The following is a 24,085-nucleotide window of genomic DNA, read 5'->3' on the forward strand; positions in this document are numbered from 1 at the left end:
GTGCTACAAGATCTGTCTACATACTGATTCTACAGATTAACACGGCTATATCTTTGAATTCTACCACTATGATTCTTTGTTGCTATTTTATGCCAGGTCAAGTTCAATTTATGGCAACCCTATCCTAAGGGTTTCTTGGCACGATTTGCTCAAAGATTTGCCACTACTTTCCTCAAGAGTGTGTCTTGTGCAAGGTCACCCAATGAGTTCCCATGGAGTCAGAATTCAGACCCTGGCCTTCTGGACTCCTGGTCAAATTATAAACTACTATGCCATGCTGGCTGTCATGATTCTACATACAGTGGATTATAACATAATTTAAAGATATGTACAAGGCATAACAGTACAGCTAAGTAAAGAAATACTATACATACACGTAATGAATAGTCACTTTCAGGAATAATCTGATCTTGCCTCTCTTGTTTTTTGTAGCCTCTTTTTCCTGTTACTTCATCTAAATCTGCAGGAATCCGAATATCATATTTATCTGTATCAAAATCAAATTCTGTTTGTTGATTTTTCTCCCTATGGAACAGAATACAAATGAACCAAAGTAACTACTTGCTCACTAGTAGAAGCAGGACTCTCAACAATCTGCATATTTCCATTATTAAAGATATATATATATATATATATATATATATATATATATATATATATATAAAGTGTTCCAGCCTGGAAGAATCATAAGACTACTAGGGGCCAAAGCAGATGGGCCAAAAGTACCGGCTTCCGGTCAATTTGGGGATGTGGCATTTACATGATACTTGTCCTGAATGTGGCCGGAAGCCGTGTTGAGCCTGCCCCAAATTGGAAGAGCCAGCACAAAAAGGAACAGTGAAAAGCTGTCCTTGCTAGCGGCCAGACTGAGGATTGTGGCAGTGGCCCAGATCAGGACCAAGCCTATGTGGTTGCTGTAGTTCCCATTCGGGAGCAGCCTCTGGCTGCTATCTGCATAACCCTTAGGCAGATCTGAGTAAAGTTTGTTCACGTTAGACCATGTTGTGAGATTATCATTGCCAAATTATTTTATTTCAATTTCAGATAGTTTAGAATTTCTTATGAATTCATCCTACTATGTTGATAGCTGGTACTTCCAGTTTGTGTTTATTTGAGCCAAAAACTGCACCACAAATTTCCAAGAAGTGTGAAATTGAAATGGCTGGGGTGTTCCAATCCACATATTAACCTAAGGAAGTGCAAAAGAAGTCAGTTCACATCAGAATCTACAAAGAATTCTCCCCTGTTTTTGACCACCTCCCAAAGGATCAAATGCTCACAAGATAATGTAGAAGAATGCATAGCAAAAAGGATGGTTGTCTTCTAGTCCTTGGTAACAGTCATAATTGTTTATGATGATCCAGACTTATTCATGTAATCTTATAATCATTTCACCTTACTGAAAACCTGGCAAAACCAGTACTAATGGGAATGAGCCTAATAATCCGAAGAAGGAAAGGTTACTTTGGGATAAATTTCATCTGGTAGTGTGAAGATGTGAGTAATAATAAAATATGGTGTAAAATAGATAGAGTAAAGGAAATCAAGTACTATTTTGAAAGGAATATAAACCTAAAAAATACAGACTTTTTTTTTTTTTTTTTAGCAGTGGCCAGATCTTACTTGGTTTGAGCACCTGGGCAGCTCAGGTTCAGCTTATATGAAGGACTGTATTTTCTCTTACAAACCTGTTCATGGTTTGAGATCTGCTTGGGAGGCCTTTCTCTCTGTCTCCCCTCCCTCACACATACTTCTGGTGGGAACATGGGAGAGGATATTATCAGCATCTGCCCCCAGGCTCTCAAACTCTTTTCCCAAAGAGGTTAAAGTGGCATCCTCTCTACTTTCTTTTCACAGATGAGTAAAGACTTTTTTGTTTCAACATGCATTAGATAATTGTGTAAGGCTCACCTAAATAAAGTACTAGATCTTGCTCAATGCTGTGCTGGGGTGCGCGTGTGCATGTTTAATAGTTGAAGTTTTAATTTAATCAATTTTTTTCTTTTATATTTTGTAAATTTTTAACTATGTGTTTTTAATTTTTCATAAGCCACTCTGAATTCCAAACTGGAAAAAGGTGGGAGAAAAATAAATATAATAGCAATGTTAACAACCACTACCTTAGCAAAATAAATACAGAGAAATGCTTTATTTCCAGCACCTCAATTTATTCTCACCTTCGAAGGTTCCAAATGATGATTCTTGTCCCTTTTTTCCCTATAATGGCATCAAGCTCTGCAAGCAACTCCTCTTCTGTGGGAAATAATGAATATTCCAAAATAGCCCTCAAGCTGGCTGCTGATTGATCTGGTTTCATTACTTGCCGTAACTTACATTAAGGACTTAATATTTTGGTAATAAAAGTCTGTTCAGTTTTCCTTTCATCTGACTCTTTCTTGAACAAGAACATAGTTATGACATAGTTACTTCAAGAATTCCACTTTCTCACCATTTTGCAGATTTTATGAAAAAGCCATCAAATCATCTTATATCTCTGACAATGTGACAACTCCAGTATTTCATAGCTCCTGAAGCAGGTTGGAAAGCTAACTGTGTTGTAATACTTGGCTCATCACTGCAAGACATCCCCAGAAATCCCCAACTCTCTGAGGGATTAGTATCACTACAGGGGAGGACCTAAAGTAATTAATTGACCATACTACACCCCTGTTGAAACAGCTTTATTGGCTGCCAGTTTGTTTCTGGGCACAATTCAAGGTGCTGCTTATTACCTATAAAGCCCTACATGGCTCAGGTCCACACTATTTGGTAGACCGTTTCTCCTTGTATGAGATCCTCTGGAGAAGCCCTTCTCTCCATCCCAACACCATCACAAACACAGTTGATGAGGATGCGAGAGAGGGCCTTTTCGGTGGCTGCCCCTAGACTCTGGAACTCCCTGCCCAGGGAGACCAGAATGGCCCCCTCCTTTATGGTCTTTTGCCAGCAGGTGAAGACCTAAACTGTTCACACAGGCGTTAAAGAAATTACTATAAGGACAAGCTGGGATATTGGACCATTTTATAATTTTGCTGAAATTTTTTCTCTATATATAATTTTATCTTTTTAAAATATGTTCTATTATTTTAATAACTATCTGTTTTAATACCATAATAATTTATTTCCTTTTTAATGTACTTTTTTAAAAAATGTTTTTAATTGTACTGTTTTTAATGCTGTAAAGCCGCTGTGAGTCCCAGTCCTGGGAAGTGTGAGATACAAACAAACAAACAAACAAACAAATAAATGGTTGTATATAATATGAAGTTGGCTGGTAATTGGTTGTGTATAAAGCAATGTTTTGCCATAAAACAAAAGCATTTATTGTCAGGCAAGAATTTCAACCTGTTTTTCATACTGTGTGTTCCTTTCTAATATATAAGTTTGGGGAATCAGATCCTAATATTTTTCTGGTCCTAGCTTGAAATAAACTGAATTTCTATAGCTGCCTTCCATTTCTTAGCTGTCCATCAAGAGAAAAGGCTTGAGATGACAGTGGTGGGGGAGTAACATTAAGTAAGTAACCAAAGGACTTTACATGGATGCTGCAGCTTTTTCAACATTTTTATTTAATGAGAAGCTCTCACATACTATTTGTAGGATGGCTTATAATAAAATAAAAAGCAGGACCAACAATAAAAGTTTGCAATGTGGACTGCTTCTCTTCAGTGTTCACTCAGCTACAATTATTTCTTTTGGGCTACCCCATTACATCCTATTCACCCTTTCCCCTCCTTGGCATTCTGTGGTCATTGAGCACTGCCCTGTTGTAGATTTCTTCCACCCCATTATTTCCCCTGTCCCTTACACAAGCTTTGGAACTTCCCAAGCACACTGGTTCTTCACTTGTTTCATAGACAAATAGCTGTTTCTCTAAAGCCATTGTAGCTCTGCCTCTGAGTTCATTATTAGGATGTATACTAGGTATGAACAACAGATTCAAAAAGAAAAATCAGAACAGCCCAAAGGGCAGATACATAAATAACCCAGTATCCTAAATTAGACACTTTCCTGAAAGTGTTAAAACTTTCCCCATAAGTCACCAGAGACATCAAGTGAGGAACCTTCCTGGAAAGAGTCCAAAGCATCTTTTAAAATACCCGTATTTAAGTACTGCTCACAACACAGCAAATAATGTTGAGCTAAAGGATTGCCTTGGAATGTAATATTCTACTCTGAAAAGTACAGGTGCATCCTATCACTTTTTCTTGAAACATGAGCAAAAGGATATGTTTCTTGTTGAAAGATATTATGGGAACAATTACGTGCTCTGCCTTTGTAACTTCCAAGAAGGTCTGAGACAACATGCCCACACTCATTATTTCTCCATTTTTGGTGAAAACAATAGCATCTTTTCCCAGACGCATAGATCCTGATTTAAATCCATTCCCATACAATCCAACTGGAACACGACCATTAAGTGTAACTTTGTCACTGAAGCCAAAGCTGAAACACATGTTTTGAAAGATGAAAGTGAAGAAGTGAAATTAGGGTTAGTTTAAGCCATTTAAAACTTAAATCTACAAGGGTAGGAATTATGGACTACAACTCCCAGCATTCTTCACCAGTGGCTAAGATGGCTAGGACTGATTGGATCTGTCGTCCAACAACATCAGGGCTCCTCATGATTCCAACTCCTGAGTTAGAATTTCTAGAAATTCTATCAACTTGTAGTAGAGTGCAACTTTACTCTTACCTAGTTAATACAAGGAGAATACTTAATAGAATCACCTTTCAGTAAAGGTTGGCATGTGTCCCCTCACAACCATTTTGGTAGTGTGTGCGTGTGTGTGTTAACTCTTACTGCAATCAACTTCTAGCTGAAATGTGTGAGTGGGTAGTTGTCCCCTTTGAAGAAGGTGCCTTCCTTAAGTAGATGTTCACCTGCAGTTCCAGGCACCTTCTCACAGGGCTTATAAACAAGGCCTTCTTTTAAAGGGGGAATCACCAACTGTGCTGAAAACGAAGCACATATGGAATACTTTTAGGACTTTTAGAGGTGGCAAATCTTGGGCTCATGGTTCCCATCATCACATTACCAACTTTACAGCAGAGTTGGGAATCATGCAGTTTCCAGATTTCATTTAGATTGCAACTTCCAGCCCCTTTTACCACTGGTCATGTCGGCAAACACCTGCTGGGAATCAGAGCCCAACATCAACTAGAAGCCTACATGAGTCACCCCTGATTTAAAGTGGAGTGAAATGAAGCTTAAACATGTAGATTTGGAATGCATGGGTCCCACCCATACTATCTATCCATTAATCTTTTAATCTCAACATGTATGCAGGCCTCAGTTCAGTCCTAGAGAAGGGAACAAATGTTTTAACAAAGAAACATAAAATGTAGAGGGCCAGTGTAAAGACAGTTTCTATCAATCCGAAGTGTCAATTCCTTGTTTAGCCTGCTTTGAAGGCTGTTTTGGTGGACCTGGTGCTCTTGAATCATGGGAAGAGGCATCAAGAAGATTCCTGGAAGTCACTATTATGAGCAGTGTTCCACCAACTTTTTAAAATCTGAGCAGGTAGTATGAGCTAGACTGATTCACACTGTGTTCCAGTGTGAATATTTTAATATGACAAGACATAACCATTCAGTTTATTTCCTCTGTCCTGGTCCCTGAGGAAGTGTGCAATGAATAAAAGGCAGTGCACAACAGATAAAGCAGTAAAAACCTTCTAAGAAATTAAGAACAGTTTTAAAAAACACAAACAAAATTCAAAGGCCATCTTACAGACGGATGCATATACATGTGCATAAATTAGACCATACAGAGAATTTTTTTTTTTTTAAACTGAGGTACACAGCTAAACTGGGATCCATGGATAGACTTCACAGGATCTCTGATACATGTGCAAAAATGAGTTTTCTCTTCTGTTTCCCTTGAAATAGTGCTTGAAAATTATGTTTAAGTGCATTTGTCTGGAATGAGGAGCCATAGATTTTTTCTGATTTTCAACAGTCCATGATTCAAAAAGGATTAGGAACCACATATATACACGTGCTGCAGTTAGTTCCTCTTGCCACTGTTGAGTACAGTGACTTACTCACATAATTAAATATGAACCATATTCTTATCTAAACTGAAGCATAAGCAGAATTTACAGAATTAGCTAGGGTTTCACAAAAAGCAATTTTCTTACATTTTTATCAATCTGTTATCAGAAATTGAAATATAAAGCTAAAATCTTACCCACCTCAACATCTTATGTAACTTGTCTGCATTCATACCATTTCCATTGTCCATAAAAATTAAACATATGTTCTCATTTATAATTGTTTTGTCAATCCACATTTGCTTTGCATTCACATCTGGATCATATGCATTATCTGACAATAAAAAATAGGACAAAATAATATTAGAATGACACTGAAACATTCCTGTTTTATTATGCAACTATTCAACCTCTCTAGTTGCACTCACTTTATTATAATGTTGGAGAGCTTCAAGAACTTATATTCATTCACATCCCTTCTTTCTTAATTCTAACTGTGCATGTGTACATGTACCTTCAAGTTGCCTGTTGACTTATGGCAACTCCATGAATTTTCTTAGGCAAGCAATACCCAGTAGTGGTTTTGCCAATTCTTTCCTCTGAAATAAGTCCACTGCACCTGGTATTTGCAGGTGGTCTCGCTTTCCATGTGTTAACTGTAATTCACAGCTGTTATAACTTAACTCCACAAATGATTCAAACAAATCTACCATTTTAACTATTTGGATTCCAACTGTATGTTCTTATGGACCACATATTTCAAGCATGTAAATTGGTATATGAAAGCTTCTATGCCATGTTAAATATTTCTAGATTTCTAATAGTTCCTCATTTTCAAATCTTTGATTGGAGAGAAGGGCGTAAGAAGCCCCATGAGCTATATAAGGAATCGACAAGGTACAAATTAGGCCCAAGGGCCAGAGCTGCTCCTCTTTTGAAATAAATCCTATTTCATGCTAGTGAGTTCATTTAGAGATGAAGCAGTGTAAACTTAGAAAGTAATAGTAAATCAAATCATACATTACAGTCTCGCAGCACAACCTTACAGAGTATGACTCTGGTACCCATGGTGTGTGTGTGGGGGAATACATTCCAGTACATAACATGGAAACAAAAAACTGTGGATAATAGAAAACCCTATTGAAAGTTTGGTGGAAATTGACTATAGAGTTGCTCTGGGAAACCTAGAGTTTACTAGAGAGAACACTCCTCTAGGAATTTCTAGGTCCTCTAGTGTGACGCTATGGTCAACCTCTGCAGGAAACACACCACAGAAACACACAGGAAAATCTAGAAAATGTCTAAAGAGGACATTTTTTTTTTTGATCTGGGTAAGTGAAATCATGTCTATGGGTCCCGCGGATACGAGAGTCATACCATATTTGTCAACTATGAAGTAAGTCCCATGGAATCCCGAGGGGCATGTTCTCCATGAGCTGTCACAATCCTGCAACCTTTAGGTGGCTAAAGTCATTAACGGTGTATCAGAAAAGTAGTGCCTATGCACCTAACAAACATGGCTTGAACTTAATAATTAAAACATTGTTCACTTACCTATAAGTTCAGCAACAGCACTAAAAGGCCAGGTGTGACTGGTTGAGTTTGTATGCAAGAACTTCGGACACAACTAAAACAAAAATAAGTGTGTAAGTATTACTTTTTTTAAAAAATCACAATTAATTATAGAAATGTGGATGTACATACACACTCACAGACATATAATTGTGCTCACTCCTTAAGTATCACTATAACCAAATTTTGTGATTTGTTAAGTATTATGGGCCTTTCATATTGGTGGGTTACCCATCTGCAGATTGGAGCTCCCATGGATCCCCCCCCCCCCATATTAGTCAATGGTGGCATGCTGGCACAGGCATACACACACTATTGTCCACTGACTAATATGGGCTTGATCTCCCATGTATCTGCCCCTACCCCCAGAACTAAATCCCCCCAGACTAACTAATCAGTGTATCCTTAGATCCTTGATAAAGTGAAACTTTGATATCTTAGAAGATATCTGATGCCGATTAAACAGCTGACACAAAATTTAGAAGGAGACAATAAGATTAAGCCACTAGTGTAGAGAAGCCATGAGAAAACTGACCATTTAGCTAGATGTGTTTACTAGGGCTGTTTCTGTGCCTGGCAGAACCCAAACACTCTATCTATTTATCATCTATCATCTATCCATCTATCTATCTATTGCAGGGGTTGGCGGCCTGTGGGCCGCATGCGGCCCACCGAGCCGTTTGGACCGGCCCCTGCTCGGTCCTGCCACCGATTGCCGCCGCCAAAGGCCCTGTGGCGCCTTTGGCCTCTTGCGGAAGTGCGCGGGGCCTTTGGCGGCGGGCAAGGGGGGACAAAGGTCCTGTGCGCAGGCGCGCAGGGCCTTGGGGCTCTCGCGCAGGCACGTGGGGAGGAGGAAGGAGGAACAAAGGAAGGAAGAGGAGGAGGAGGGAGGAAGAGGAGGAGGAGGAAGAAGAAGAAGAGCAGGAGCAGGAGGAGGATGGTGATATTGATACGAGCCAGCTTCAGAGGCACGGCCAATGTAAGTTGCTGTGATTTTTACAAACTCATGCACAGTGAAGAAAAACCACAGTCCCTTGACCAAGTACACACTTCTGAGAAGTACATTTGAACCCAAGGGCAAATCACTTCTTGTGAAACCACCTTGACATGTTAAATATGCATAGCCATGTGAACCCATGTTCAGTGTGAAACCCAAAGAGTTTGGTTATGCAATAAGCCTCTGAAATATGCAAGAGATTGCCATGTTAAGTAAAGCCATGTTCAATGCTGAAATGTGCTGTTGCCTACCCCTGCTCAAAATATTCATTCTGTCTAACATAACACTAATCTGACCTATAGCTGAAAATGGGAAGAATTAACTGCTAAGGGTGGAAACAGCCAGAGGAGTAATCTTTCCTCTTGCCATAACAAGAAGACAGCAGTGATTCTCTTTCTTCTGGGAGTATGTGACAAAAATGCTCTTAAAATTCAAATTTTTAGTATTTAAAAATATATTTTCCATCATTTTCCATATACAATATGTAATAAATCACATTAATTATCCATTCTTTACTACTTTATCTAAATCTTATTCATATTAAACCATTTAATATTAACTAAACCAGTAATTTAAAAAAACACATAAAATTATAATTAATATCTTCATTCATCTTACTGTCTTCTTTTCATCATATACTATTCATAATTCCACAAAGGTATAATACTATTAATTTATCACTAATTCACTTTTTTCATCCTTCTCCAAGTGCTCTCCATTACCAGAGCCAAAAGCAATATATTACTCCACCCTCCAAAATTGTAGCTCTTCCTATGGAGGTAAAACACCTCCCTCTTTTATTAAAACCTTTTGTACAAATATTTTCCATATTGCTTCAAAATCATTTCTCTTCATTATTCCTTTGTATACTTTAATTCTACATGTTAATTTATCATTAATTGCCATTTGCCATATTTCTTTATGCCAATCTTGTATTTGCAGATCTCCCTGATCTTTCCACTTTTTTGCTATAATTAATTTTGCTTCTTTTAATAGATTTGTAATTAAGTCCTTCATAGCCCGGGTGCAGTTGATCTTATCATATACAGATAATAATGCTATTTTGGGGCAAATTTCTAACTCAATTTCTGTTAGCTCTTTTATCTATTTAAATACTAGTTGCCAAAATTTCTTTACAGATCTATGGCCCCACCACATATGAATATAAGCACCAGCTTCTTGGCAACCCCTCAACATATCCTTAAATACTTCTTATTTATATTGATTAACCTGACTGGTGTTAAATACTATCTCCAAATTAATTTATAATAATTCTCCTTTATCTGTATAGATCATTTTTTAAAATGATGTTAATTCCAAATTTTTCCTCATTCATGAATGTTTATTATTTGTGCTAAATTATCAAATTCTAACATAAGGTATATAACCACCTCAAGAATGACTCAAACTGCATCCTAAGGCACTTTCAGAGATGTGACTAGCAAATCAATTCATTTCCTTTTAATTTTAGCTAGACATAATTCTCTGTCATTAATTCACTAAGACGAGATCCTGGCCAATAGGAACCCTTACCAATATAGTCGGAATGGTGGCACAGAGCTGTTAAGGAGCACAAAAGGATTATTTTACACTCAGTATAACTAAGCCTTAATAGTTTATTCCAGCTAGGCATTCTGTAAGGTAAGAGCATGAGATCATCTGCTTTCCTGCAGAACTGCAGGAGGAGAGTGGGGTAATAAATCTTATCAGCTGTCCCCTTTAGTTCTCAAGAATTGTCTGAAGGCAGAGATAGCCTACATCTTCATGCTTGGATTTCCTTTGCTTAAATTTCTATTGTAAGACCTGTTGCTTGTGATTTACATGTTTTGTTTTAGGAGATATGCACTACTCCAGCCCAATTTGGAGTGAGTCTGACAGGCTTGGGAACAGTATGTAGCCAGCTGTGAGGAGAGGGCATATCACTAACAGCTGTAGGACCTGTGTATGCTTTCTTCCACTGCAAGACACCTGCTGCATCTATTGTTACCATCAATAAGGTTTTGCACAGTGATGTGTGCCAGCCTCAGTAATAAACAAAGCCATTGAGAAGCCTTGAACTATGTCTAATTCCAGCTCAGAACAGTTGACCATAAAAGATTAATTAGGATGAGAATAAGATTTAGTGAAACAATACATTATTAGTTTATATATCCCTGAATATGAATATTCCAAGAATGGCATAGGTGCAGGTGTGAAAAGTGGGCAGTGAAGAAAGCTGACAGAAAGAAAAATCAATCTGATTGAAATGTGGTATAGAGGAGAATTCTGCAGATACCAGACTGCTAAACAGACAAAGGAATAGGTCTTAGAGCAAATCAGGCCTCACTAGACGCCAGTATGACAAACAAAACAAACAGGTTCATTTATATACCGATTCATACTGAACTAACAGTGTCTAAGCGGCTTACAACTATAAGCTAATTGCCCCCAACAAGCTGGGTACTCATTTTAGCGACCTCAGAAGGATGCAAGCCTGAGTTGAACTTGAGCCCTTTTGCTGGTATTGAACTCGCAACCTTATGTTTTGAGCGAGTGGCTGCAGTACAGGCATTCAACCACTGCGCCACCAGGGCTCACGACTAAACCAAGGTTGCCTTATTTTTGATACAGAGTGGTTCCCTGGTACTGCAGATACCACAGACTGGGCTAGCAATCCACAGATTTGATTGCCACTATGCCATTTAATAAAATGGGGAGCAAACGTTGTTGGGTTTTTTTGCCATCCCTGCCCCCTCCCTCGAACCAAAACTCCATGGATGGGAAGGGTCCACTGAATCATTAAATAATGGCGTGGGGCAGATGGTCCCGAAGCACCATGTTACCGTGCCAATGGCGCACTTGTGACGTAAGCCGGGTGCCGTAAAAAGAACCCAGAAGGACCAGGTTCTTTTTACTCCTGAGGAACGCCTTGCCATTTGGCTGCTGTGGCATCCCTCTGGGCCTATGTGACTCACTGGAAAGTAAAACAAATATGTGTGGCAGTACTCCACTCCACAGGATCTCTCTCTGATGCCAGCACAATGATTCTTTTTAATTCCAACATTTGGCACCAATTAATATGTGATCGCTAATCCACTCACTGCCACTAACTTAAGTGTCTTTATTAGTAATCATTCATATTACTTTTGTAGCGTGTTTGTAGTTATGTGTAAGTTACTTCAGGCCACTAGTTGTTGAACTTGAAGAACAAAAATAACTTTATTTATACTCAGGACTTAATATTGTATCTTTTTTGGTGGATGGTTCCCAAGCTGGCGTGGTTACAGTATATATGTTGCTTCAGTTGTTACACATTTATTACTTTCCCTCATTGACTATATTTACATTTCTTCACAGACTTACAAAGAACATATTCCTTTAATGCCAATGGACTTCTCTTGTCCTCTAAAAGTTCCTTTCACTGAACTGGGGGTCTGGGTCCCATCCAGCTGAACTCCTATTTCTAACTGCACCTTCTAGCAGTTTTAAAAACAACTTCCCACCTCAGCAGGCTTAACACACTCCTTTCTGTGTCACTGGCTTAAGACACTCCACACACATACAGAGCTCAGCTCTTTGATATCTGCTCCTCAGGTGGTTTCTGTCACAGCCAGCCTTCTTAGCTGTAGGAGCATTACTTTGTTATACAATGTAACTTAGCCATTTCCCCCATTTAAGTATATATACCCAGCTGTTGAGATCTATGCATCTTTAAACAGTGCTCTGGGAATACAGCGGCATTCAAGGGTTAATCTTCTTGAGCAATGTTAAATAATTTATGACAGCCATAAGCCTCCTAGCAGGAATCCATTATACTCATAACGGGCATATCTCTATTTTAGAATAAGCCTAGATGAAAGCCAGTGTGGTATAGCTGTTTGGAGTTCTGGGATGATGACTCTGGATACCAGAGTTCAAATCGACTGAGTGTCTTTGGGCAGGTTACACTCTCTCTGTGGTAGGTTTGCCTTAGGGGAACTATACGCGGGAAATGACTGGAGGCATACAACAAAAGAAAAACAAAACAAAATACAACAAGAGCAGAGTTAGATTGAGAACAAGGAGGAGTGAAGCTAGAAGGAAAGAACAGCAAGAATCTAAGATATGGGGACAACACCATACTACTGGCAGAAAACATCACAGACTTGGAAAAATTAATAAGGAAGGACAAAGATGAAAGTGCAAAGGCAGGACTAATGCTGAAAATAAAGGAATAAAAAACAACAGCCATGGACTCAGTTAATGAAGAACATAAAGGAATAAAAAATAACAACTGTGGACATAGTCAATGAAGAAATAGAAATAGTTAAAATAATTCCCATACCTAGAACCAAACATTGATCAGAATGGAGACTGCAGTCGAGAAATCAAAAGTCTAGGAATGGGAAGGGCAGCCATGAAAGAACTAGAAAAGATCTTAGAGTAAAGATATACAACTGAGCACTAAAATTAGAATTGTCCAAACCATAGTATTGCCCATCACCATGTTAAAAACTGGACAGTGAACAAAGCTGATAAGAAGAAAAAATGAACTCATTTGAAATGTGGTGCTGGAAAAGAGTGCTGAGGATACCACAGACAGCCAAAGAGGCAAACAAATGGGTCCATGAATAGATCAAAGCTGAAATCTCCTTGGAAGCCAAGATGATCAAATTGAGTCTGTTGTACTTTGGTCCCATTATGAGAAGACATGATTTCATTAGGAAAGACAATAATGCTAGGAAAAGTAGAGGGCAGTAGAAAGAGAGGAAGACTGCATGCTAAGGAACTTGGAAGCTTAAGTGAGGTACTGCCTGAGTGTGACCAAAACAAAGAACATGGCCAGGTGTGTCCTACACCCTGAGCTGCAATGAGGAAGAACGAGATGAGGAACTGACAGGACAATGGACTGTTTTGAACAAGAACATGTTTTCTTCCTCAAAGTGAAGAAGTTGAGTAATGGGCTGCAATATTGTGAAACTGCAGCAGCCAAAAAGCCAGAAAGAAGAAAAGTATAAAGACAAGGGTCCTTCCAGCCTCATTTTGTTGGCATCAACCACAGCACCAATGTCATCCCAAGCCTTCATGAACACCTGATCACTGTTCAGCAGAAGGAAAGTGCGTGTGAGTATTGTATGTGTAGCATTCCCTGGCAAGCCCAGGGGATGCGACCCCTCCCAGGATAGCAATGTTTACCGAGATTGAGATGTGATAACCCCGCTGGCAAACCACGGGATTATGACTTGCCTTCTGGTTGACAATGCTTTATCCATAATTAGATAAGCCCATGTTGATTCGGCTGAGCCAGTGTACACATCCTGCTCCCTTTGCTAATTGGAATTCTCCTGAATACACATTGGTCCCTGATTTCGCAAATTGCCTTCTGATGTACTATGAGATAATGTAAACCTGATGTAACCCTGATGTGAATAAAAAGGGCTGGCCAAGACCTGGCCAGCTAAGTTTTGCACCCATATTCCTGTCTCTGAGTCTCATTGCCGCGACATGTATGAATGTGTGAGTGAATGAAAGAGCTCTCGATACTTAATGTTTGTATTACTATTGTGATTTAAATAAATGTTACATGCATAGTGGCTAAAACCAAAGTTGGTGTCTCAAGTGTCTGTGTCAGCCCTGCTTGGGTAAGTCCACAGAAAGAGAAATTTTCATTACCAGCTCTCAGGTTAAACGGGTTGCCCTTACCAATTCGGACATAACACCTGTCCCTACAAGATCAGAGCAGAGTGGCAGAGGACAGGGAATCTTGGAGATATCCCATCCACAGAGTTGACATGAGCCAGGGTTGACTCAAGACCAGTTAACAACAACAACAACAACTGTCAGGGATGATGGGAGTTGTTGCTCTACACCTCAGGCTGTAACTCACCACCTTGTTAATGAAGCTGAGCTGACCAGCTTTGGTCAGTGGTTATTGCTTTCTCCCAAAGCAGCAGAGTTTTCTGAGAATAGGCTGAAGACCCTGACAATCTTCTCCAAGCCTTCTCACTCTTCTTCTTCAGATGTCTCCAAACACCATCAGGATTCTGCTGGTTCTTGTATCTTCACTCAAGACACCAACACAACTCAGTAGTCTTAGATAAAAGATCTACTTTATTCTACTATATACAGTTACTATCTCTATATGCCCAACAATCCACAATATCTCTACACTCTACCAATACTCCACAACTACCCACAAGTTACATTAGCAAAACTGGCAATTATTATAGCAAATGTTTGTTACCACCTACTAGACAATTACCACCCAGTGGGTGTGTACATTCACAATGATTGGTTGACTTTTGTTCATCCCATAGTCAAGTCCAACCCATGAACATCATCTGATCACCTTGTACATGTAACAAGTCTCAGGTGTTACCAATGTACATTCCTTAATTTTGTCCTTGGCTCCCAAGACTTCTAAATTATATCATCCTTTACACCTGTGTGATTTCTTAATTGTTCATGCTTAGTCATTCTGACTTTCACATACATATTTTATTTCTATAACTGCATGTCCCATGTTGCATTTCCAACATACGAAAGTAAAGATTTTCTCTTTTACCAGAATGGTTTATCTTTCAGCACTTTGGGGCAGTTTATCAGTCTATTAGAAACAGCTTAGTTGTCAGGGCCAGCACTTTTCATACATGGCAAACTAGCCAAAGGCAGTATAATCTGCTGGCTCTAACTTGGTTCCCTTTATGCTTTCCATTGCCTCATCCAGACTATCAGTTATCCAGTCAAAATAAAACAAAGGGGCTGACAATTCCCACGTTTATGCTATCCAATCAAAACTGAAATCCTTAACTACCGGGTGACTGCATGACACTAGGAGTTTCATATCTAAAGATCTCAGTATACTAGAATTCACTGGCTGCCTACCATCACTATTAGACCTGCTAGGAGATTATACTTGGTCACATCTCTTATATTTACATTTTAGCAGCTCTGTATCTCATATATTTATTCCCAGGCCACAAAGCTGAAAATGAATACACTTGGCTTATAACAAAAGGCTTGAAGGCACAAAACAACAACAACAAAAATAAGGGAAGACAGCCAGAAAAAAGGAAGGCATCACTATAGGCAGGGTGATTCAAAGAAGCTAGGGAACTTGAGTTTGCAGCTGATGAATGGTGCTCTTGGAGGTCTATTATTAATTCGGGTCTTATTGCAGATTGAAGTCAACTTTGTTTGAAGTCTGAATTGTTGCAAGTAAAGCTTATTCCACTGATGTGGAAGTTTCCCCCTTCCCAACAAATGCCAAGTGCTCTGTACTTTTGTTCTCACTAGCTTGATACTTCATCGCAGTCCACTAATAAAACATGTTCTCTTACCACTCCCCTTTAAAATGTGTCATTTAATCTAGGAATGACAAGTGACAAAATATCAGGATCATGGACTCCCCACCCAGGTTAACTGGATACCAGTACATCCCTCACACACTATAGCACTGTAGCAGTCAGATCATACTGTGCCAAAAAATCTCTGACACAGTTTTAAGTAACCATTTCTATGTTTACGTCCTACTCCAAGCACAAACTTTATTTTTATTAAATCCACATATCCCTCAGTCACCATTTGTGGTTCTCCCAAATTTGATCAAAAAAAGGGTGTGTGTGTGTTCAGAACCCTGAGAATTTCACTGTAAAAGAAACTGTTTGTATCTACCATGACTCTGATGCTACTAAGGCTGCATCCGCAATGCAGAAATAATCCATTTTGACAACACATTAACTGCCATGGGTCAATGCTGTGAATTCTGGGAAATGCCCAAAACACTAGTCACATTTTAAAAGAATGAATTTCAACTGTTCTACTCTGAGGATGAAGATAAGATCTCTGATTGAAATGGGGCATAGTAGACCCATCTGGTCTATAGTATGTAGTGCACCATCTCTGGTCTATAGTACGTAGTGGGACAGGAGTGGGTGATGAAGAGTGGAAAAGATCCAAGGGATGGCAAGCACTTCTTTAAGATACAGGACAATCTCAGCAGCCTTCACAGAGGTTTTAGGCAACTCCTGTTGCTAAGATATGCTAGACCTGGAAGTAATACATGTAACATTGGCCCGTTACAGACGGGCATAAAGTACAAACTGGGTCCGTATTAGGGTTAGAAAGGGGCGTCCCTTCTGGACGCCCCTAACCCTAATATGGACCAAGTCCGTACAAAATGGTGACGCCCGTTCCACACTGGGGCCGCCATCTTTATGTAGTGGACGCACTGCGTCTGCACATCACATATGACACTGCGAGTGCGCCATTGGCACCTTGCGGCATCATATCCACACCGCAAAGAGAAGCGCCATTTTGGCGCTTCTTATTTGCAGCATGGCGGAGCCTCACGGTTTGGACGCTGGGGCTCCTCCGTGCTGCAAATGGTGGCGGTGGCAGACCGCCCCTTTTGGGGCGGTCTGTAACACGCCATTGTTACATATCCCATTCTTAGGGCAAAGTGCTCAAGAAATTATTACTAAGGAAATGCTGATGCTTCTGGGTGAGATTCATTAGCCACATCTACTTACATCCTATTTCAAGGCTGAATTCAGCTTATACACTTGCTTGGATGCCCTTATCTCTTCTGAGATAACAGAGGAAGGAGGCATTTCAATTTCTGGATGTTTCAGAGGCTTTTAATATCACCAAACACCGAGTCTTTCTAAACAGTCTGTCAGGGCTGAGGACATAAAATTAATGGCTTATTGAAGCTTCAACAGCTAATAAATGAACAAAAGGTAGGAAGTTTGGCTCCATGGCTATTATGCTACAGGATCCACCTTGTTCCTCCATTTTTCAATAGGAAAAGAACAGGAACACTGGAGATTGGGACACAGGCTATATATGGCCTTCAACCACTTTTTGTAGCTCCAATGCCCCTTGACCTACTGCAGACTTAAGAACTAAATTTCTGTAAACCTAACCACTGCCAAAATGCCTTAAAACCTCTTGAAACCAGGGGGCTTGCCTTGTTCTCTTCCCCCACTACCAAACAACTGAAAATGAGCCAAAAGACAGTGTAAGTGATGTGATTTCACTTCTGGGTCCCAGGCAATTGGTGTGGTCTGCCAGGGGGAAGACAACTATCTGCATAGCAGCAGACCTGTGACACTGCTCCTACTTGCTCCTACCGCTCCTTTTACAGGTTCAGATGAAGCAGTGACAGTGCTGAATCAACACTGGTAAAGATAAAGATCTGGATGAAACTGCATTCTTGTCAATGAAGTAATACAGTCATACCTCCCTTAACTAAGCCTCAGATAAAGAATCTCCTTGTATTAATGTATATAAAAGGTAAAGGTATTCCTCGTTGACAAGGTTGTCAAGTTGAGTCTGACCATAGGGGACTGTGCTAATCTCTGTTATTAAGCCAAAGAACCAGCGTTGTCGGAGACTACTCTGTGATCACGTGACCAGCAGGACTGCACAGAACACTGTTTACCTTCCCAATAGAGTGGTACTTATTTATCTGCTTGCATTTGCATGCTTTCAAACTGATAGTGTTCTATAAATACAGGAGTCCTCACTACTACACATAACAAAAGGAGTCTTCTCAGAGAGTTTTGAACCCAGGGAAACTGACTTATGGTAAGCTGATTTATTGCTTTCACACATCAACACTAACTGACCACTGTAAAGACCTGAAAGACCTGTATAACCTCACTCAGCCCTTTGAAAATTTTGGGCAAAGGATAAGATTTTCATGAGAAAAGGGATAGGAAAGTCACCATGGTGTAGATTGATAGGTTTTTCATATCCCAGCTTAGCCATGGAATCCCACCAGGTGACCTGGGAAAGTCAAACCCCCTCTTAAAAACATTCCAAGAAAACTCCATGCTAGGTTTATCTCAGGGTCACTGTAAGTCAGAAATGATTTGAAGGCACACAACAACAACAACCAGCATCAAAACATAATTTTCATCTTTCTGGGCCCTTGTTATCCACTGGGGTTTGGTTCCAGGAAAACCCCCCCCCCCCCCCATACCAAAAGATATGCATGCTCTAGTCCCATTAAATACAATGGCATAATAAAATGGTGTCCCTTATATAAAATGGCAATTCAAGGTTTACTTTTTGGAATTAATTTATTTTTAAAATATCTTTAAGCTGTGGATGCTTGAATATGTGGATAAAAAAATCATGGATATGAAGGCCTGACTATACATCCTATCCACAACTGTTTAAATATGATTTGTAACCTATGCCTTTAATATCACTCAGATGAAATGTGTTTATATCCAAGAAAGCTCATGGGAAAACAAAGTCTTTGGAAACTATTATCCTGCTGCTCTTGTTGTTTTATAATTATTGCTTCTCAATTTCTTGGTATTTTCTTCTTTAAAATTCCTTGTTTGCTTCTATGCTAGAAAAAGGTGCACAACATATATTTTGAAAAGCAAACATCTTAATGCATCCTAGGATCAATCTCTGGATTTTCATGTTAGGATTACAGGCAGCAAACAGGATCAGATTTTTGTCAGAGGCTTCGAAGAATTACTGCCAGTCACAGTCCTACTAGTGGAGTACACTTTCTGAGAAGACAGCTGCAATTTTAAAATACAGTGGACCCTTGTTATCTGCTGGGGTTTGGTTCCAGGAACCCCCGTGAATAACAAAATCCGTGTATGCTCAAATCCCATTAAATACAATGACATACCAAAATGGTGTTCTTTAGATAAAATGGGAAAAGCTTGAATCCGTGTATAAAAAATCTGTGTATAAGAAGGGCCAACTGTACTACCCAGAGGGTCCATTACAGGTCAAGTCTTCCTTATCCAAAATGTTTGTAACCAGAGGTGATTTGGATTTTGGATTTTTTTTTTGGGGGGGGGGGATTTTGGAATACCTGCACTTGCATATATGAACATAATTGTCGCTTGCTATTTGATGTTCCTTTGTTGTCTGTTTTATTGAATCATTTCCTGTATTGCTATGTCCTTCCTCCAGTCCATCTCCCCTGATCCAGGCCTCAGAGGTAGAGAAGAACTGCTGGCCCTCATCCCCTTCCCCTTCTCCTTTTGTGTCGTGTCTTTTTTAGATTGTAAGCCTTAGGGCAGGGAACCATCCAATTAAAAAGATTGTATGTACAGCGCTGTGTAAATTTACAGCGCTTTATAAATAAAGGTTAATAATAATAATAATAATGAAGTATCTTGGAAATGGAACCCAAATCTAAACACAAAATTCATTTACACTTCATGTATACCTTATACACATAGCTTGAAGGAAAAGTTATACAACATTTTAAAGACAGTGGGCCCTTGGTATCCTCTGTAGTTTGGTTCCAGGTCCCTCCACGAATACCAAAATCTGTGGATGCTGAAGTCCCATTAAATACAATGACATAGTAAAATGGTTCCCCTTATATAAAATGGCAAAATCAAAGTTTGCTTTTTGTAATGTGTATTTTTTTTTAAATGTTTTCAAACTGTGGGTGCTTGAATCCATGGATAAAAAAACCCTATAGATATGGAGGACTGACTGTAATTTTGGGCAGTCTATACTGAACCATCAGAAAGCACTGGAGTCACTATCTCAGCCACCTATGAAAAGAGTTTTGCTTTTTGGAATACTTCAGAATTCCAGTTAAGGGAGAACCAATCTGTTCTAGCATTTAGCGGGCAAACCCACGGCTATTAAAACTATGCAGCTGAGGACTCCTCCCCATTACTGAAAAACGAAAGCTAAAAATCCAGACACATTCTAACATGCACTTCCTGCAAATTTTCTTCCCCTTCCTACAAAAACGCCAGATAAAATCAGATAACAATAACATTTGAGCGCTCCAAAGCAACCAACAGCTTTACAGGGTAAGGCTTTATAAGTTCCTGAGGTCACACCTTTATGAAGCAAGGACAACTGCACTAGATCCAGATCCCTATGAAACTTTTACCTTTATAAAGACCAGTAGAGGAAAAACCTTGCTTTTCCACTCGCCATCTGCAAGTAACAGGTTAACCCCATACCTGGCATCCTTTTTCTCTTTTCACGCTGTTTTTAGGTGTGAAAGGGCAGGAGTTATTTCAAAACATGGGGTAGTTTTGTTATTGTTAGCTGCCTTTGACTCATGGCAACCCTGTGGATGAGACATGAGAAACCGCCAAGACCCCTTGTCTTCCATGTGTTTGTGTTTTTAGCTTCTAGTCACTTGTCCTGTTATGACAACTCCGTGAATTTCACGGGGTTTTCTTAGGCAATGAATAATCCATGTGTAGCACTGACAAAAACACTGAGCCAGCACAACAGCTTTTACCTCAAGGCATTTATGGCTTGCTGTTGTTGTTGTTGTTAATTGCCCTCAAGATGACTATGCTTCATGCCACCCCTGTATAGGAGACATCTCCATGACCCCCCTGTCTCAGGGTGACCAGATGTCCTCATCGCAAAGGAGGACAAGGCACTGCAATATGTAGGCCATTCAAGAAATATGTAGGGCATTATAAAATAAAAGCTAAAAACACTATTTTAAATATAAACCCATGCTTCTTAGTCATTGCCCAAAATGGAAGACTCTTTGGAATCCCTCCTGGATGGAAGGCTGAAAAGGAGGGCATGTCCTGGAAAAGGAGGACCTCTGGTCACCCTGAGTGTGGGACACTCAAGAAAAATGGAGAGCATGACCAAATACCAGCTCAAAACACTCCTGGAAACGTAAACCCATGCTTCTTGGCCATGCTCAAAATGGAGGAGCCTCTGGAATTCCTCCTGGACAGAAGGATAAAATGGAGGACATGTCCTGGAAAAGGAGGACCTCTGGTCACCCTGAATGTAGGGCATTCAAGAGGGAAAAAGGAGGACACTACCAAACAAAAGCTTAAACCCCTCATAGAAATGTGAATCCATGCTCAAAATGGGGGGAGACCTTTGACTTCCTCCTGGGAAGAAGGCTGAAATGGAGGACGCGTGCTGGAAATGGAGGACGTGCCTGGCCTGCCTCCCAGTGCCTTGCAGCTTCACTGGGCTAAAGCTTTCCTTCCTCCCTGTTTGAAGGAGGATGGAAAGGAAGAAAGGGCCCTTCCAAGAAAGAGGGCGAGAGCAGGGAAAGAAGCCCATTGGGAAACTCGGGCGGATTTGCTTCCTTGAAAGCAGGAGGCGGGGAGTGGAGGGGGAGCACAGCCAGCAGCTCCTTCCCTCCCCAGGCGAAGGCTGGGGAAACACACCCAGACCCAACACAGCCCCCCTTCCCTTCCCTTCCCTCCCTTCTCCCTTCTCCCTCCCTGGGGCCTTCTGCCTCTCTCTCACCGCACTGAGCAGGATCCCACTCTGGGTTTGCACCGCCGCCATTTTAGCCCCAGTACAAAAGCTGCAGCAGCTGGAGTGGAGCTTCCTCTTTCCCAGGGCCCTCCTCTCCTCCTCCTCTTCCTCCTCCCCTCCAAGACTAGGCTTCCGGGGCGGGATCTGGGCAGAGAGAGGAGCCTGTGATGCATGGCTTTCCCCTTTGCTTTCCTTCTCTGGCTCCCCAAGGCTTGGGCTCTTCCTCTTCTTCGTCTCCAAGGCGCCCAGAAAGGGAGGCCCTCTGCCCCTGGGTCTTCCTCCCCTTCCTCCCCTGGGGCAACGAAGGAGCCTCAGGCGCCTTGAGGACAAACTGGGTTTTAACACAAATGCAAGGTCTCTTTTGTGGCAGTATCTTGATTGGGTTGAAGTAAAAGATGTGCAATACACCTCACTAGCTACAAAAGGGGCGCACCTGGTTTTCCTCTCCTCCTTCCCTTTCTTAGGTCCCACTGGAGTAACAAAGAAGCCTGAGAACAAACAGGATTTTTAAAAAATACACAACTTCTCTTTTGGGATAATATCTTTTCCAGGTCAACCCAAAGATACAAAATATGCCATGCTAGCAACATCACTGACACATTGTGTTTTTCTTCTTCTTTGGAGCCTTTAGGTCTCCCTGCAGCAACAAAGAAGCCTCTGGCATCTTTTGGATGAATGGTTTTTTTAAAAAAAAGAATATGCAACATCACTTTTGTGGTAATATCTTTTTGGGGTTCAACCAAAAGAGGTACAATACATCTCACTACCTACATCAGGGTCACATCTTATTTTCTTCTCCTTCTCATTCTTAGGTCCCACTGTAGTAACAAAGAAGCCTGAGGACAAACTAATTTTTTTTAAATGCAACATTTTGTAGTAATATCATTTTGGGGTCAACCAAAAGAAGCACAATATGGCACACTAACTACATCACAGATACACCCTTCTTCTTCTTCTTCTTCTTCTTCAGAGCATTTAGGTCCCACTGTAGCAACAAAGAAGCCTGGAACAGACTGCCCCAAAATGGCAGCCTGGCGGTGGCCTGTTTCCCTCCAGAGGAATGCCGCAGCAGCCAAACTGCTCAGCGTCCCTCCTCCCCAAAAAGAACCCAGGTTGCTGTGAGCACAGGTTCTTTTTGGGTCACCACGTCTATATGCTGTGTGTCGCTTATGTCAAGATGGTGGTGCCCATGTGGATGGGACACTACCATTAGGCTGCCACCATGTTGTGCTATGGTTAGGGACCATGCAGTTGGTACACAGTCCCTAACCCCTAGCATCAGCAGTGGCGGCAAGTCGCTTTGGGACTGTCTGTCCCGGGCCTGAAGCACCTCTAGGACAAACTTTTTTTTTTAATGCAACATGTCTTTTGTGGTAATAGCTTTTCCAAGTCAACTGAAAGATACAAAGTATTCCAGTTAAATCACTGACACATTGTGCTTTTTCTCTTCCTCAGAGCCTTTAGGGCTCACTACAGGCAACAACGAAGCCTGAGGCACCTTTTGGACCAATGGGATTTTTTTTTAAAATGCACCCTCTCTTTTGTTGTAATATCTTTTTGGGATTCAACCAAAAATGTACAATACATCTCCTTAGTTACATCACAGAGACACTTTGTTTTCTCCTCCCTCTCCTTTTCCTCCTCCTCCTCCTCCTTCTGAGCCTTTAGGTCCCACTGTAGCAACAAAGAATCCTAGGCGCCTTTTGCACAAATTGATTTTTTAAATAATTAAAAAAAATATTTTGTGGCAATATCTTTTTGTGGTCAACCAAAAGATGCAAAATACATCACACTAGCTACATCACAGACACACCTTGTTCTTCTTCTTCTTGAGTGCCTTTAAATCCCACTGTAGCAACAAAAAGTCCTGAGACACCTTTAGGAGGAACTGATTTTTTAAAAAAATGCAACATCTCTTTTGTGGTAGAATCTTTTTGGGGTTCAGTCAAAAGATACAAAATATACCACACTACCTACATCATGGATGCACCTTGTTTTTCCTTTTTCTTCAAAACCTTTGGGTCCCACTGTAGCAATGAAGAATCATGAGCTACGTTCTGGGATGGAATTTTTTTTGTTATTAAAAAAATGCAAACCCTTTTTTGTGGTAATATCTTTTTAGGGTTCAACCAAAAGATGCATAATACACCCCGATAGCTATGTTATGGATGCACACTGTTTTCTTCTCCTTCTCCTCCTGCTCCTGAGCTAGATACATGATGGATGCAGCTTGTTTCTTCTTTAGAGCCTTTAGTTCTCACTGTAACAACAAAGAATCTTGAAAGACCCTTAGGACAAACATATT

At 40.4% G+C, this 24,085-nt stretch overlaps 1 protein-coding gene across 4 annotated transcripts in view; it reads right to left on the reverse strand.

Moving 5' to 3' along the window:
- The window catches only part of MORC3 (MORC family CW-type zinc finger 3), a 42,466-nt gene extending 20,606 nt beyond the window's left edge, over positions 1-21,860 (reverse strand). For 2 of the 4 annotated variants that reach the window (XM_089512021.1, XM_089512020.1), the window contains exons 1-6: positions 21,769-21,860; positions 7,551-7,623; positions 6,198-6,330; positions 4,232-4,446; positions 2,178-2,325; positions 375-525 (exon numbers count right to left, since the gene is read on the reverse strand). In XM_089512021.1, the coding sequence (XP_089368147.1) occupies positions 375-525; positions 2,178-2,325; positions 4,232-4,446; positions 6,198-6,330; positions 7,551-7,623; positions 21,769-21,810 (762 nt within the window). In that variant the 5' untranslated portion in view covers positions 21,811-21,860. Of the gene's footprint in view, positions 1-374; positions 526-2,177; positions 2,396-4,231; positions 4,447-6,197; positions 6,331-7,550; positions 7,624-21,768 lie in introns of those variants that run through there. The other 2 variants (XM_089512022.1, XM_089512023.1) reach the window with 2 other exon arrangements.
- Between the last annotated feature and the right edge of the window lie 2,225 nt (positions 21,861-24,085).

Source organism: Sceloporus occidentalis, unplaced genomic scaffold (assembly GCF_023333645.1).
Source record: "Sceloporus occidentalis isolate IW3139 unplaced genomic scaffold, rSceOcc1.0.p SCAF_2, whole genome shotgun sequence".
Taxonomy (NCBI): domain Eukaryota; kingdom Metazoa; phylum Chordata; class Lepidosauria; order Squamata; family Phrynosomatidae; genus Sceloporus; species Sceloporus occidentalis.